General features: G+C 29.7%; 1 protein-coding gene across 1 annotated transcript in view; it reads right to left on the bottom strand.

The window, feature by feature from the left end:
• The window catches only part of LOC139486793 (protein dachsous-like), a 64,692-nt gene that overhangs the window by 21,750 nt on the left and 25,905 nt on the right, over nucleotides 1-17,037 (bottom strand). Inside the window, exons 2-3 of the mRNA XM_071271765.1 lie at nucleotides 2,254-2,437; nucleotides 510-740 (exon numbers count right to left, since the gene is read on the bottom strand). Of these exons, the coding sequence (XP_071127866.1) occupies nucleotides 510-740; nucleotides 2,254-2,437 (415 nt within the window). The remainder of the gene's footprint in view (nucleotides 1-509; nucleotides 741-2,253; nucleotides 2,438-17,037) is intronic.

Here is a 17,037-nt window from a genome sequence, read left to right as displayed (position 1 = left end):
GCAATTGTTTCTCGTTGTCATTAATAGCTTTTCTTTGTAACATGTATAATGACTAATGGAGAGATGTTATTTCATTTTAATTTTTTCTGTTACATGATTTCAAAAGAATGAAATATGCTTGAACAGGGCAAAATATAAACAATTTGACATTGAAATAAGTTACCAAAATTCATGAAAAGATGCAAGTCCAAAGTTTCCTACCAAAGTCAAATAGTAGCAATTGGTCTCTCATCATATTAAATTTCCGAGACTTAAATTTCATACTATATTTATTGTAGCGTTAATTTTCTTTATTCTGTTAATGACAGAAGTAACATTGCTTTACAACATCTATTACTTTTGCCTGAAGTTTAGTCAAGTGTGTGAAAGGATTGTCCACCATGACGTAATAAATCATTCCATAACAATACGGCTGGCTGGCATAAAGCCAATACAAATAGTTCCATCTATCTTAAAGAATTCACTTTCATTAAAATCTTACGTGAGTACCTGTCTAGAGAGAAACTTACCTGAGTACCTGTCTACAGAGAAGAGATTGTCATCATTGCCACCAGCTATGCTATACTGTATAGCACTGAAGTTACCACTGTCTTCGTCTCTAGCCTGAACCGTGATGATGTCTTGTCCTGGCCGTAAGTTGACATTGACATTTGTACTGTAGTTTAGTGGATAAAACTGTGGATGATTGTCATTAACATCCTCGATGGTGATGCTGACGATTACAGAACTATCTAATCCACCTGAAGTCAAAGATCATTTTTTTTAAATAAGCATATGTACATGGGTGAGCATAAAAAAATTTCCTTTCTGTAGTAAATAGACATATATATAGCATTAAAATGTTACAAAATACAAGATTTTTTTTTTGTGCTTTAATTTGGATATTTTAGTTTGTTGGGATCAGAAAAGTCTTGCAGCTATCAATAGGAGTTGAATACCATAGACTTTATTTACTGTAAGTATAAAAGGTAGCCAACAAATTGACCACAAATACAATTTTTTTAATTGTGTTGTTAGATTACGGTCTCCTTGAAGTATACCCTACCATACCAGTAGCCAGGGGGTTCGGGGGGTTCGGACGAATCCCCCGTCCGAACCCCCCCTTGAAATCAAATAAGCACTGTTAAAGTCAACGTTTTGTTCAAATTGTGACTGTTTAAGTCGAGTTCATGAGTCCAACGAACCCCCCTTGGAAATTCCTGGCTACGGGCCTGCCCTACTATTTCCTTTCATTCATATTTTACTGGATTAATACCAGATTTCTCATTACTCTTCAATATTCTTGCATAAAATAATTTTGGTCAACTTGAAAAACCCTTTCAAAATTAGAAAAAGGATAAATATAGCTGACCCACTTTGAGGTATTTTTTAATCAGACAGATACAAAATAAACCAATTAGAAATTATTACTTAATCAAGTGTTGATTAAACATTGACATTTATGTATATTTTATCAAAAAATGGAACAAATGAGCATAAATTCTGTTGTTTTCACATCAAATATGTGTAATCCCCAGATGAATGTATTGTCACATCTGGTTTGTGTGTAATCGAAATACAAATCTTATTAATAGCTACTTTATAAAAGAAATATACAGGAGACAAAATGCTGATATGGAAATTTTCAAAATTGAGTAACATTTTTATATACATGCTCTGTTATGAAAACTGTATTTTACCAACTACAAAATCTTAATTGAACTAATTGTAGATAAATTAAAAATCTTTTTGTTTGTGGTTTTTTTTCCTCGTCTTTTTATCAATAGAAAAAGGAAGGACATATTTGACTGATATCTAAAGATAACAATATTAAAAGATAATAATAGAAAGATACATGCTTAATTATATTTCCCATTAAGACAGTAGATATAACTTGTATGTCCTCCTTACATAGTAAAACTTAAACAGCCCTTAGTCACTATTAATGTCATGATTACTAAATCTTTTGAGTGTTTTCTTTAAAATCATTTATATAATACTGTGGTTTTGTATATTAAAGAAGAAACCCATTTTTGTTGATCTAAAATATTTAATATAAAATTTCATGGTTTTGTCAAAATCTGCTAACAAGCCTGTTACAAACTGTATTTCAATATGCAGTTGACCTTAACACATTAAAATGGTTCCCATTAATCTTATAAAAAAATCCACAGAGGGTGATTATCAATTGTTTTATGATTGATCTATCATGTTTCTTGCCAAACGTCCAGTGGCAAATATTTCAGGCATAGCTATTACATATATTGATCTTACCACTATCAGTAGCATAAACAGGAAACTCATAGATTTTCTGTGTTTCATAGTCCAGAGTCTTGGCTACACACAATCGTCCAGAGGTAGGTCCGATATTAAACACATCAATACTGGAGTGTGACATGTTAGCCAGATGATAGGAGACTTGGGAGTTTCCATTGCAGTCTGGATCATAGGCAGACACCTGAAATAAAAAATTACAAAAATATTTACTTTTTCATTCATAAAAGATGCAAACGAAACTACATATATAAAGTGCAGGATGACAAATATAAACTATATAGTTTTCATGGTTCTCTGCTTAAATTGTACAAGTGCCTATCAGTTTGGTCTGCCGAAAGTACATGGTCACATCATAATATTGTTCTCAATCGACAATAATTTTACCATTGTCGTTTTAGTTGATTAAAAAGTTATAGATAGATATAGGAAGGTGTGGTGTGAGTGCCAATGAGACAACTCTCCATACAAATAACAATTTAAAAAGTAAACCATTATAGGTTAAAGTAGTCTGTATTACTGTTTGCTGTATGGAAAAGTTTGGCAAGTTACATTATGAAGACAAACTTCCTTACAAAACTTTTATAAACATTGCATAAGAATGTAAGGGATCTGTCATGCTGAGAATAAACAATAGTGGTTGATTGTGTCCATCAGGTGAAGAGCTCAATTGTACATATAACAGGCTATTATTTGAACTTGGAATTATTTTTGATTATGGAATTCGCATAATTTCTTGTGTTTAAATTTTTTTATAAATTCCATGTTTATTTTGTATTATGATCTTTTGAGCGGTTAATAACACTTTCCATACAATGTATTTTGGTTAGATAGTGTTGTGCGCGGCACAGTACATTCTATTGAAAATATACTATTTTCTTTGTAATAGAAAGTGTTGTGCGCAGCACAGAACATTTCAGTACAGAATAATCATGGAATTTATTAAAAATTTCAATAACAAGAAATCAAGCAAATTCCATAGTTAAAAATAATTCCAAGTTCAAATAATAGACTGTTATATGCTATTGACTTAAAATGTTGCATCTAATGTCTGCAGTATTTATTGTTAAAACCAGGAGGTTATCAATACACAATTGCATAGAAATAGTAGCCAAACTTTAATTATGCTGCAAATTGTAAACAAACTCATTCTTACTGATACGTTGTGTGCATGTTTAACACTTTCTAGTAAACTTTGATTGGAAATATTTTCACTATAAATTTTCATATTTTCTTGAAGTACTTTAATATACAATGTATATGGGAAGTTTTATATATATTCATTTATTTTCTAATTGTATTCATCACAAAAGTAATTTGTTCATGAAAATTTGTTGGTTAACTGTATGTACAGAAATAAATTTCAAAAGTCTAGGGGCCAGCTGAAGGACAGCTCCGGGTGCAGGAATTTCTCGCTGCATTGAAGACCTGTTGGTGACCTTCTGCTGTTGTCGGTTCTATGGTTGGGTTGGTGTCTTTTTGACACATTCGCCATTTCCATTCTCAATTTTACCATATATATTTGACATAAGAAAGACTTTGAGTTCTGTGTTATTTGCAACTAGTCTTAAATTGAATGTCTCTTAATGTACATATTTTGTGTCCACTCATGTTTTTTCTTGTCAATATAAATAACATGGAAATTGCTCCAATAATACAACTATGAAATGAATGAAATATAACATTTCTCAGGAATTCAAGGCACAATAACCCACAAGAAGCTGAATGCAATTTCACCAAAGGGGAGTAACTCTATAAATCTTCCATGGTGCCAATCAACATCAACATGGAGCCAGGTGTCTTCACAAAATCAAAGGTTACATGATTTACATGACTGTTAATCTTATCTCAACATCTAGACAATAGACATTACCATGTAATTGTTATCTATATGCCTATTCTAAATTCTCTATTTACTTTGTTCTCAAGTGCATTGAAGTTCGGTATCTTTGTTAATACTGTTTTGTTTACAGAAAAAAAATATTCAAACTAGTTTCTAAAAACATTTTCATTCCACTTTTTTTTAAAGCTCAAAATTCATGTCCATAATATATTCAATGTCAATGTTTTAAGTTTCTTATCATAGGCGGATCCAGGGGGGCCCTGGGGGGCCCGAGCCCCCCCCCTTTTGTGGGAAAAATTTGGTTGCTTATATAGGGAATCACTGAAGCGTGACTGGAGCGGGCCCCCCCCCTTAAAAGAAGGTCTGGATCCGCCACTGCTTATAAATTTGTTAAAAAATAATAATTAAGGTACGGTTCCCATAGTCATGAAATAAAATAGTTTTCAAATATTTTATACTCAAGAAAACATAACACAAAACCTTTTAAATATGCTAAATAACTGTTTTATTGATGTTTACTGCACAATTATCATGCAGTTTATTAATAAAGTGCAGCGATCTGCAATATATCACACAAACAGTAGGGGATCATTTGATTCAATTTTTATCACTTCCTTATACTACACCTAAATCTTGTAGGACCTTGCTCCATAGTCTTTTTAAAATAGACATCATTGAAAATAGGTCAAAGAGTTGGCGATATTTTGTTAGCATCAACAATTTATCATATAAATATTTTATAAAATGGAGAAAAAAACACCCTATGCAATTAATGTGTCACAATTATCAAAATTCCACAACCACCCAAGACTGAGCTAATATTTCTTTATCTATACTATGGCAAAAACTATCTTCCATCTTATTTGTACTAATTACCTATATTCCCTATTGAATTCGAGAAATATTTATTCTTATATATGATCTGTCTTGTTGTTAAACCTTAAGAAAATGGTGTCCCCGTCCTTCATTTTACAAATATCAAAATAATCATGACACTTTCATCAAAACTAACACTGGTAATTTAACTGTTAATTACAACAGACATATTGAAATCAGGACAATGGCTGCTTTGAAACTTTTAACAAGATTTGAGATTACTATTAAGAATTAAACCCTGCTGAGGATTATGACAAACCTTTTCAAATATATCTTAGATTTTTCTTTGAGACAAGTTTAATAAAGTCTAAATATACCCTAAAAGTAATTTGATGCATTTCATAGTGAGCAATTTAAATTTCATTTCAAAAAGACGGAATTTAGTTTATGATACAATAAAATGTATTCTAAATCTAATCTTCAAAAGAAATCGAACAAAACTTATTCTAAATTTTAAACAAACATAAGGTTTTAACCTAAATGCTTTAAAATATTTCAATTTACTCAGACATAGGAAATATTACATAGAAGATACATAAATCTTACGAGAGTTACGTAATTGTGTAAACAATCGTTTAACGCTACAGTGGTAATTAAAATAAGGTCATATTCAAATCCCTTTAATTTATTCTGTATCAAACATCATCACTGAACAAATATGAGTTTTAAAAAAAATTCTTTCTTTTTTTCTTGTATACTTCAAAAACATTTTGGAGTGCAGGAAAGAACTAATAATATACATAAATCTTCTACTTTAAAGATAAGTTGTCCCTTGGGCCTTTTAATGTTTAAGCATGCTGATAATTTCAGCTCTTGATCCAGCAAATTAAATTCAAATCAGAAAATAAATGTTAATACAGACTCCTATAGACAAACTTTCAAAGTATCAAATTCAAATTTCCCTCCTGAAAGATCTTCATTCTCTTATTTCAATAATTTTTCCTATCTACACTTGTCTGCAAGCAGTGTTGCAAGCAAGCTGATACAAAACTTTTTGAAGAAATAATTGATTTATTTACCCCTTTAGGCATGTCAGCTGACAAAATAGGGGTAAAACATAGAGCCATAAATCCTTTTATCTTAATTCCCAATCAGCATGTTACATTCTTTACTAATTAGAAGAAATAAACTTTCTGACAGCTTCGTTTTTTACAGTTTACATAAATAAAGCTTCAATTTCCTCTTATCTTTCAAAGAAACCTCATTTAGCAAACTTCAGATACGAATCAACGGTCAAAAGATCTACTAAACATGTTTTCTTCCTGAGAAATGAAATAATATTATTTCTGACACAAGCTTGGAACAAATTATTCCACTTCAAATGTAAATTTCTTCAATATGGTAAAGAAGTCTCATCCTGTTTCAAAATTATGAAAGAAAATAGTGTAGTAGTTTTCTTTTTCTTTGAAGAGTAAAGTAATAATATTGACTCTTAAACTTTTCTATTTTGCTTGTAGGTTTTTCTAAAAAAAAAATATTCTGAACATTACATAACATTTTCAAGTTTAATTGCAGAATAAAAGGAATGGTTGTTATGATTGAGACAAATGCTTCATATTTTCTGCTTCAGAGTTGCTGTTGAGTATACTTGACTAAACAAGACAAACAGAATTATTATTCCAAGTACATCAAACAGAAACTTCTGCACTAAAAAACAAAACAATTTTCCAACAAAATTCGAAAGATAAGTTTTTATCTAAGTTTTCATTTTATTGGACTATATTTACAGCAATAACAGCGCACTACCTTAGTACAAAAAAGGGAAATCAGGAATTGCAAAACAGACACCACCCGACTTCTTGAAAAAAAGATGCACAAACAATTAGGAAATAATAAAACAGAAAAAAACACCATATGGTCCAGATAGCATGACTTGGTCATACAGGCACAAAATTCATCCATTTTGCAAGCAAGCATTTTGCTTATTATAGCAGAATTTCCTTTAAACTGATTTTCAATTCCAAAAAGTAATGTTTAACCATTTATCTATTAATAATATAATATTAAATATGAAAGAATGTGCCGTAGGAACATCTTTATAAAATGCTCTGATCCTTTAAAGGGATTGTGTGAGGTTCATTACATTTAATATTTAATCATATAGAAATGACCCAATCTATTTAAATATTTTCTTACTAGAAATTAACAGGTATATATTACGATTTATGTATAAAAGTGTCTATCAAAAGTCATTATAAGGACATGACGTCATTGATCATTTTGAGCAATACTGTGAAAATACCTTTAGTGCAGATATTTAGTTTTTTTTTTTTAAAGTTTGTTGAAAAGCTTCTGATTGTGGGTTGTTACATTTGAAATAATGGTTCAACCTGAGGGTTTAACATTCTGTAGATGAAAGAAGGGTTGAATAGAGAAAGTTTGTTTTGCATTAAAATTTTGGTTTTGATAGCACAACATGGGGAAAAAACTGGGTACCTCATCTTAGTCTCAACAAATATACCTAACTACTGCAAAATCTTTGAAATCTATTCATCTAAATTTGGGTATATATGAAAGACTTTGTACTAACATTTTCAAAGTACAATCTATAAATAACATAAAATAACACAAAGGAGTATGGTTTCTCCATTCAATACTATGTTAGACAAAACTATTACAAAAATATGTGAGAAAAAAAGTATAAAGCTTTCATCCATTACATAATAATGAAGTACCATAAACCTGCAATTAATTATTCTAGTTCTTATGTTCGTCAAGTGGTACAACACATCCACAAGCTACAGACACTATTTTCTTATAAGAATTATGTTTTAATAATTACGTTCCATTTTTTGTTCAAGTATGTCGTATTTTACCAAAGACTTGTTGACGGATGCTTCAGAAGTATTGCCAGATGATCTAATGTATATTACGTGTTAATTACTATGCTTCGTTAGGAAAGTCATTGAGAAGTGAAGTACTTCTGGCTGCTGCTGCAAGTGCTTTGGTATGACAGAACTTAGAATGCATGTACACGATATTGAAATGCATATCACATAAAGATTTTGGCATTCAAGCAGATTTTAGTTTGCCTTTTGTTTTGTGATATGCTTATGCTGTTGAGATTCAACAGAAATGTCTATATATCATATTGCTGATACTGGTGTTATTGAAAAATGTTTTTGAAAAATAATAATTGGATAAATTATGCAATTCCTTGAAGTAAAAAATTCTTGCATCATTAATGATTTATTATTCTGACACAATGTCTTAAAAATATTTTTAAAATGATAGGCCTTAATTTTTCTCCCTTACACAAGTCAAGTTATAAATTAAGGAACAAAGAAAAAGGTATAAATAGTCTCCCTTTGTAGGTTTGATGAAGGGGAGATAACTGATTATTTAGGCAAGGCACTAGCTGCCAATCAGCCAAAGCATTGTGTGTATAAAAATTAAAATATAATCTATAATTTTATTCACTGGAGTCTCATCCTCACAGAGGGATCTCTTTCTTTGTCATCCTTCTATTTTGTCAATGGCAATATTTTATGTCTGAATCATGTCACAAAATTTGCAGGAATTCCTCATACTACCCTTATTAATGCTATGTAACAAAACCCAAAATAACAATACAATATTTGTTCTATTTTGCACACAAAAAAGACGGGTATGTTTTCCATTGTGATAATAAATAAAGGATAAATGATCTTTGGCGATTATATTATTTTACATTTAAAATATAAACCACACAAATAATTAAGGACAGACAGACATGAGTCTAATAAAACATCAACAACTTTCACTTTTATAATGCCTCACACAGTTTAATAGTGTAATACAAGTTTAATTTAGCAAAAAACTTTACACCATATAATATAAATATAACAATACTGAATAAAAACATGAAATTATCCCTATACAATAGTATCATATTTAATATTAATATTAAATAGTGGTATCCTTGTTATAGTTAAAGAAGTTGACCTGATCTGAGCAAGTCTTCCTATTATATTACAATCCTTCTTTTAAATCCTAATAACTTTATTTCAATAAATTTCACACCAAACAAAGACTTCAGTGTTGTTTTTGTTGGTAACTTAATGAAAACAGATCCGGCCAAAGAAAAAAAAGCTATTTATTAAATAGAATGTTGAAGAGAGAAAGGAAAGAGGCTGATGCCTGCATGAAATAACAATTTCATAATTATAAAGTGAACAGAAAAGGGAAAAAGCCATTTCAATCCTTTTTTAAGCAAATATCTAATAGAGAATTATCAAGTACAAAGAGAAATGTACTTGAGACTGAAAAAAAAACAAATAAAAAAGTGTCAGAAATATATTTAATTCATGATTTCTATGACAGATTAGTGTACTTGTACAACCTCCAAAAATAAAAAAAAAAGTGGCAAAAATATTTGCAATTTAAAGTTCTTGGCCAATTGAAATTTTTAACACCTGAGAAGACACCTGAAATGTGTTTTTTTCTTAAGTATACAGTATCACCTGATTGAAGTTAATTATTGTATATTAAAAGCTCTTAAGATGAAAAATTGACAAAAACATATATCAAAATTGTCTCTGTAATTAACCAATTAAATTTGACCTGGTAAATATTGTAACCATTTAAGACTTATTGAAAAATATTGGCCCCATGCAAAGAAATTGCTTTTAAAAAGGTTTAAAATTTTCACTTCCATTTTCGATTGAAAGACTAACATTCCTTTGCCAAGACAAACATCAGTACATGTACTATACTTTTGAATGACGAGATTAACTCTTAACTTACTTACTTACTAAAGGACTACTGAAAATACAATTCAGGTACTAATACCTAACATAAATTGAACCCAAATAAGTTGAAATAAACATAGATATTTTGGCAAAGTACAATCCTTGGTCATTTCTCAAGCACTCTTATGACTGTTTTTAGAAACACTTATTATGTCTAAGTTCCTAAAATATAACATGACTTTTTTGACTAAGCAAAGTAATTTATTCAGCCTAAAACTTGACCTAGACTAGTTCCACTACCCAGAATAAAATGTTTTATATTTAAATATGAATTGACTAAAAAATATAATATTTCAAATGGAAATCTGAAGTCTTGACTGAAAATAAGTAGCTAAGAGGACATTCAGAAAAGGGCATTTCTGTAAATGCTATATGATACACCAAACATAATTATGTATTTAAAAGTTCTTAAGTGCATTAGATCACTCAAATGGTATATATTAGTTGATTAAAATTTTCCTTTTTTTCCGAGCTCCCAATTAACATTTAGCAATTAGCACCATCACTGCATAAGCAACTCTCAATAGCTCAATATTATATAATTATGAATAATTGTATTGTCGTCACACCACACCTACCAATAACAGAAACATATATATCAGACATGATGAGAATAATGATGATCACTTTAGACTTTAGACAGCAGCTGAAATACTCTGCTCATCACAACATTACAGTAAATTATCTTATCATTTTAATTTCTACTGCTGGAAGAACAGAGGACTTTATTATTTATCATCCCCCCCCCCCCCCAAAAAAAAAAAAAACCACAAAAAAAACTTATTTGGACCATGAATCTCACAAAACCTGTGAATAATATTGTGTTCATTTTATTGTGGAAACACATATTTTTTTATAGCAAAATCTAGTATCATAAGAATGGCTAAGGCATTTGTTACATAGTATGTAGCGATCTGAGCCAAAGATTTGTAGAGTAATTCTTACTACACAAATTATTGTCTGAGTCAACATAAAAATAAAGAGATGTGGTATAATTGTTAATGAGACATTTTTTCTATACACCAAAGCTTAAATTTATTTTTTCATGGTGTCCTGATGGTAAAATGTCCTATGCTGCACACATGAGTTGTTGTGTTGCTGTCCAATATACATGAACCCGCCACCTCTATTCCAGACACCATGGAACCAGCTATTCTTATTTTAATATAAATAATGTTGTTTTTTTCAAAAGATTTTGATAAATAAATTATAAATTATCCTAGATACATCAACATGGAGTTCTCAAGTCCATCAGTAATATCAATGTCCATCAGTAGCATCCACTCATCTTTCAACAACTACCGTAATTCTAGAAATCATAAAACAGAACTTCCTATTTTCTCCGCACTTAAAAGTTGATGGTTTCTCTCAGTAAAAACTTTCATCATATAAACTGTTTATAACATCACTATACTGATGCCTATCTGTTTGGTGTTTTTTGCACAGTTAAAACAAGATATATTACTTGAGTCTGCACTGTGTTTTCCCTGGCAGAAAAATCTGTTTATTTTCTTCCTCACTTAAATCGTCAAAAGAAAATCATTCAGTACAAAGTAGTATTTACTTTTTCTATGGCATGAACTTTTCTGTTTATAATTTTATTGCTACAAAATTTGTTTAATTCTTGTATTACCTAAATATTTAAAAACTTTAGAATCTTTAATACCATCTCCCGAAAATTTATTGTACAGTTTTTGTTTTAAGCAGTATCAATTTGTTTACTTTCATTTACATTATCTACCGATTTTTTATCTAACTCAATTTTTTACCTACGTCAAAATATAAATAGCTATATCTTTTTATAACATTTTAATTCCATTATAGATTAGATAAGTAAAAAGATTTGACTAACTTAAATATTGAAATATAGTTTTTATAGATTACGTTCTGACATAATTAAGGAAGTTAAGATACTCTGATCTATGCTTGCAATGATAAAACTGAAGTATCTGAACTCTCTGAAAACAATTTTCAAATACCTACATGTTCTGTAAAATCTATATACAAACAAAAATTTGGCTATAAGGGTACTTAAATGTATAGGTATTTCTTTCCTATTGAATAGTTGAAATTGGGACAGGAGGTTTTTGGTCCATTTTTGAGCTTTCGTGTACTTCACTGTGTCAATATCAAAACAGTACCTAAGGAATTGAAGCACAGTGGCGGATCCAGAACTTTTTATAAGGAGGGGGCACTGACTGATCTGAGGCAGAGAGGTGGGGAGGGGGGCTCCAGTTATGCTTCAGTGATTCCCTATATAATCAACCAACATTTTCAGACATTAGGGGAGGGGTGGGGTCCCTACTGGATCTGCCTATGAACCACAACTTTATATTCAATCATCAACTATTGTGATGATTGATTGGTGCAAAATAGAATTGTTTTTCAAAACAAAACAAAAATGATTCCCTAATTTTGACTTAGTTAAAAACTTGATTTATTTTATTTCAAAATTCTCATTTAAAGAAGTAAATTTGTCATCAATATCTAGAAATCGAATAAAGACTGTATGATATTTAAAAATGAGGTCACCTTCAAAACTAACGATACCTGCACTTTTCATTTCAATTCAAAAAGTTTTAAGCTTTTAACTTATCATTTCAAACCATATTGAATTTTCACCTTTAATGGGCTGACAAAACACATCAACTATATCATTTACTTCTGAACAGATAATGATCCTATATATATGTTAGTCTGTAATATTTGTGAAACCACACAGGGGTCAGCGGAAAACAAGATTGCTATGAAAATCCTAGATACTTGTCCCAAACTGTCAAAACATCAAATACTAAAAATCCTGTTCAGTGTTATCTTAAAAATACTCCACACCAAGAGTGATTGTTAAATATTCAATCTTAATTCAATACCTTAAAGTGGAAATATTTCCAAACAAAGAAATGACTTTATTTTGAAATAAATAATAATATAAATGGCAATATTATATCAAATACGGTTTAACATAGATTTGTAACATTTCTTATCATACCATATTGATTGACACTATGGTAATAAAATAAAAAGAAAATTGTCGATTTTACAGGCCATAACTTTGCCGGGGTTAAGCAATCAATCAGGTTAGCGGGTACAAAGGAATTGGTAATTTTGACTAAGCAGATAAACATTCCCATATTTAAACAACTGCCCAACTTTCCTTTATTATTTACAATATTATTCCTCAAACAATAACTCGATTAGAATAATAATTGTAGATAAATGAACTATGAAACACCCACATGAAAATCAACAAAAAACTTGAGTTATTTCCCCTGATTATTTTTTTTCTTCTTCTAAAGACAAATATCATAAAAGATTTTTTCATATTTTTATAAATCCTTTCACATTTCATTTAAATTTAATGTATTCAAAACAATTAAATATAGCCCAGAACAACCTTAAACTTTGGTTTGTACCTTGTCCTAAATGTTTTAAGAAGATTAGGTCAGTTCTAGCGTGAAACAAGATCTTTGATTTCGCTAACATAATTACTTATTTCATTGTTGTAATTCTCACCCTATCCAATGTTAACCAAATATTTATGAGAAGCTTCAAAAGAACAAGCACTGCCTTGTTAACTAACAGTATTTTACTTCTTTTCGAAGTTCATCTAATAAACAGCTTATTTACGAGCTGAAAATGATAGGTTTTCATTAAAAACGTAACCATATTTTACAAGTCTGTTTCAATACTCTTATGTAATGAACCAGAAAAATTATTAATTCAAGCCTGAATGGTTGAAAAATATTTTAAAATGATATTGTGCTCTCTGTAAATTATAAATTGTAAAATTTAAAAACTCTTCCAAAACACCACATAAAAGGTTGACGACTTCATTTATATTGAAATCTACCGAACTTAATGTAAATAAAAATTCCATCAATTGCTAAATAAACTACCCATTTTAACATACATAATATAGAGTAGAAATAAACTTAAGTTCAATATAAGTATTATATCTCTGTTTGAAAAGAAAAAAACATGGGGTAACCAACATTTATTGACATAAAACGCAATCTCTTTTTTATTGACCTGTGAATTATATAGCTTGTCTTTTCAATACAATATTGTATTCATTGGTGTCTAGATGGGTAAATGTACCCTAATAGTCCACGATGAAGTTATTACATGAAAGTTTCTGGGGCAGAAAGGTTGAAGTAAAGATTCTGACAATTAATGTCCTGAATCAATGTCCCACATTGACTTAAAGTTAGGTTTTACTCAAGTTCATTTATTTGTAAAGATGATCGTTGCATATGAGAAGTCATCTTTCCTGTACCAGAGTTCTATCAAGATATTTAACTTTGAGAACCTACAGAAATGGACAATTGTATCTTAAACTAAATATCTGAAGAGGGACAAGTTTGAATTCAAATTGAATCTTAGCTCTGTTCAAGAGGTAATTCTTAACTTGAGACTTAAATTTATAAAGTGGTCTTCCTGTTGCATGAAAGCATGAAAACTAGTTTAATCAAACAGATTAGGATTTTTTTTCTCGATAGAACTTTGTATGAAAACTTAAAAGAGTTATTGAACTTGAATAACTATATACACAATAATTCTTTTTTTTTTGCAAATTCCCCAGACTCTTCAGATTTTGTCTTGGGAATTCACTAAGTCAGTTTGCTAGATTTTTTGTCTCTTTCTAGGTTTATAGGTTCTAATTATTAAATATTTGCTAGATTTTTTGTCTCTTTCTAGGTTAATAGGTCTCATTATTGAATATTTGCTAGATTTTTTGTCTGTTTCTACTGGTTTATAGGTTCTCATTATTGAATATTTGCTAGATTTTTTGTCTCTTTCTAGGTTTATAGGTTCTCATTATTGAATATTTGCTAGATGTTTTGTCTGTTTCTACTGGTTTATAGGTTCTCATTATTAAATATTTGCTAGATTTTCTGTCTCTTTTTTGGTTTATTGGTACTCATTATTAAATATTTCTCTTTTGAGTTTTATAGTAAGAGTTCAAAACACTTCTATCAATCATGGTACTTCTAAAGCATGTCACAAAAATATTAACAAATATTAGACCGAAAAAATAAACAATTAAGACTTGAAAAGAAATCTGACTTAAATCTTAAAAAATATCGAATAAAAATTCCAGCGTTAAATCTTTAAGCAAACAGTATTTCTGTCGACTGTTAATCCAGAGAGGAAAATGAATGTGCTCTTGAAAAACCTTTCATACAAACTTTCAACTTAAACCCCCAGACATTAAAGATAAACCCCAAAACAAAAGTAGATTTGACGGAGCTGGATGACAGGAAACTAACATCTATAATCAATTACCAAACATGGCTGATAACTCTGGCGGTACTTGTCTATAATACCTATATAACCATAACTTTGGAGACAAACTTTAATTCAAAAATTCCACCTCGTCTCAATAACTTTTCGTAAGCTTAATATAACTTAATGTAATGTTTGATGCCAATTTGTAACACTTGAAATTTAATTCTAGTTTTACCGTGTTTAACTTGACATGACCAAATATTTAGCTAGCATTATAGAAACACAGAAATGTTCCCCAAGATAACACAATGTTTTAATCAAATGGAAAAACAATCTTTCAATAGATCTAAAAATGTGTCACAATATAATTGTATCTCATTCTGGACAAAATATTTTCTTCAGTTTGTCTTTTCCCATATCATTTTAATTTTAAGTAAGATTTCTACACCCAAAACCTCCCATCCTTCCTAGGTTATATAATTAACACCTCTTAGTACAAAATTATTAATCAATGAAAGGAAAGTATTCATTCCAACCCAAAAAAGCACATTCGTCAGTAAAAAAAAAGCTAAATTAATGAAAATTAATATTTTTGAGTAAGGTAGTGTCTGTTTATATAACTTATTTGATGAAAATTAATATTTCTTGAGTGAGGTAGTGTCTGTTTATTGCTAATTACGTAAATATTAATTACTTGTATAATTCAGATGAAAACATGTAAGAAATGATTTACGATCGTTCCTTACATAGTATAACAACAGGATGGTAGATGTACCTACCATTAATGGTCATTATCGTTGTCACTCCTACAAGTCAGGACAACAACCTAATTAATTATAGTCATTGTTGTTTTTGTTCTGACTGAGAGAACACAGCAAGGGCATCCTTTACGACCACTTAATTACGATTTAAAACATCATCAAATGAATTGCTTGTCAAATTTTTTTTATAAAGATGTGAAAAATAAATTTTGGTCAAAAGATGAGTTTTTGTTACGTAATGGAATTTCGGTGAAGTAAAAGGAAATAAACATACTTTATACATATCAAAATTCTTAGCGAGAAATAAATATGTGGACACATTGAAATGTCTTGCCTGCTTCATATTCTTCAAAACTGAATCACATGTTAATACATGGTTATATAATCTTTTAAAAATTCAGATGTACTCTGCAGTTAAATTTCTTTTCATATTTAACAAATATGAAAAATATAAGAAGTGTGTCGATCCTATACTCTTGATTAAGAAAAAGAGCAGCATAATCTCAAGTCTGTGTCATTATGTTACATAATTTACCAATTTCATTTTTTCATGGAAAAAACCCTTCCAAGTTCAAAGGACATCTACACTTAAACAGGTGTCAGAGAATTTTCTTGCAACAAAGCTTCTACAGAAATTTGATGTAAAATCCATTGAGAACGATTGCATATGCTAGTCCTAGTTGTTAATTCTGTTTTGACAAGATGGAATGTAACATTATAACTCCTTTAGCAATAGTATTTATTCTAATTTACTGGACTAAGTGGGCTTACATCCAATTGTACAATAACATTACAATAAAATCTTATCACATTTGGCAAATATATAAATGTTTTTATTATTAGTTTTCGTAAGTTTTTTTTTAATATATTAAAATGCCAATGTTCCTAAATCTACTATATCTAATTATATGACAATGAATCAGCACTAATCTCGGACTCTTATTTAACATTTCTGACTTTGAAATTCATCTAGATGCAAAGTTATGCAAGAAAAGTAATATTTTAGCTGTACCTATTCAACAAAAGTCACTACTTCACATTTAACATATTAATATAATCCATGCATATTATTTCGCAAGGTCACATTTTACAATGCATTAATAAAACTCGACTCCCTGTGAAATAACATTATATCTGTATTTTCTTAACTAGACGATTTTTATGGATGTTTTTTAAAGTTGAATTCACACATTATGGTATGAATTTCATTCAATTACAGACAGAAAAAGTATACATCCCATATTAAATTCTCGTAAAACAGTATTGATTACTCCTCTAAAGCAGGTGACATCTTTTTTTGCCAAACAAAAAGACACAAAACACCCAAACTTGTAAAATTTTATGT

This window comes from Mytilus edulis, chromosome 8, assembly GCF_963676685.1.
Source record: "Mytilus edulis chromosome 8, xbMytEdul2.2, whole genome shotgun sequence".
NCBI classification, from domain to species: domain Eukaryota; kingdom Metazoa; phylum Mollusca; class Bivalvia; order Mytilida; family Mytilidae; genus Mytilus; species Mytilus edulis.
The sequence above is the reverse complement of the archived record's forward strand: the minus strand, read 5'-3'. Positions and strand labels throughout refer to the sequence as shown.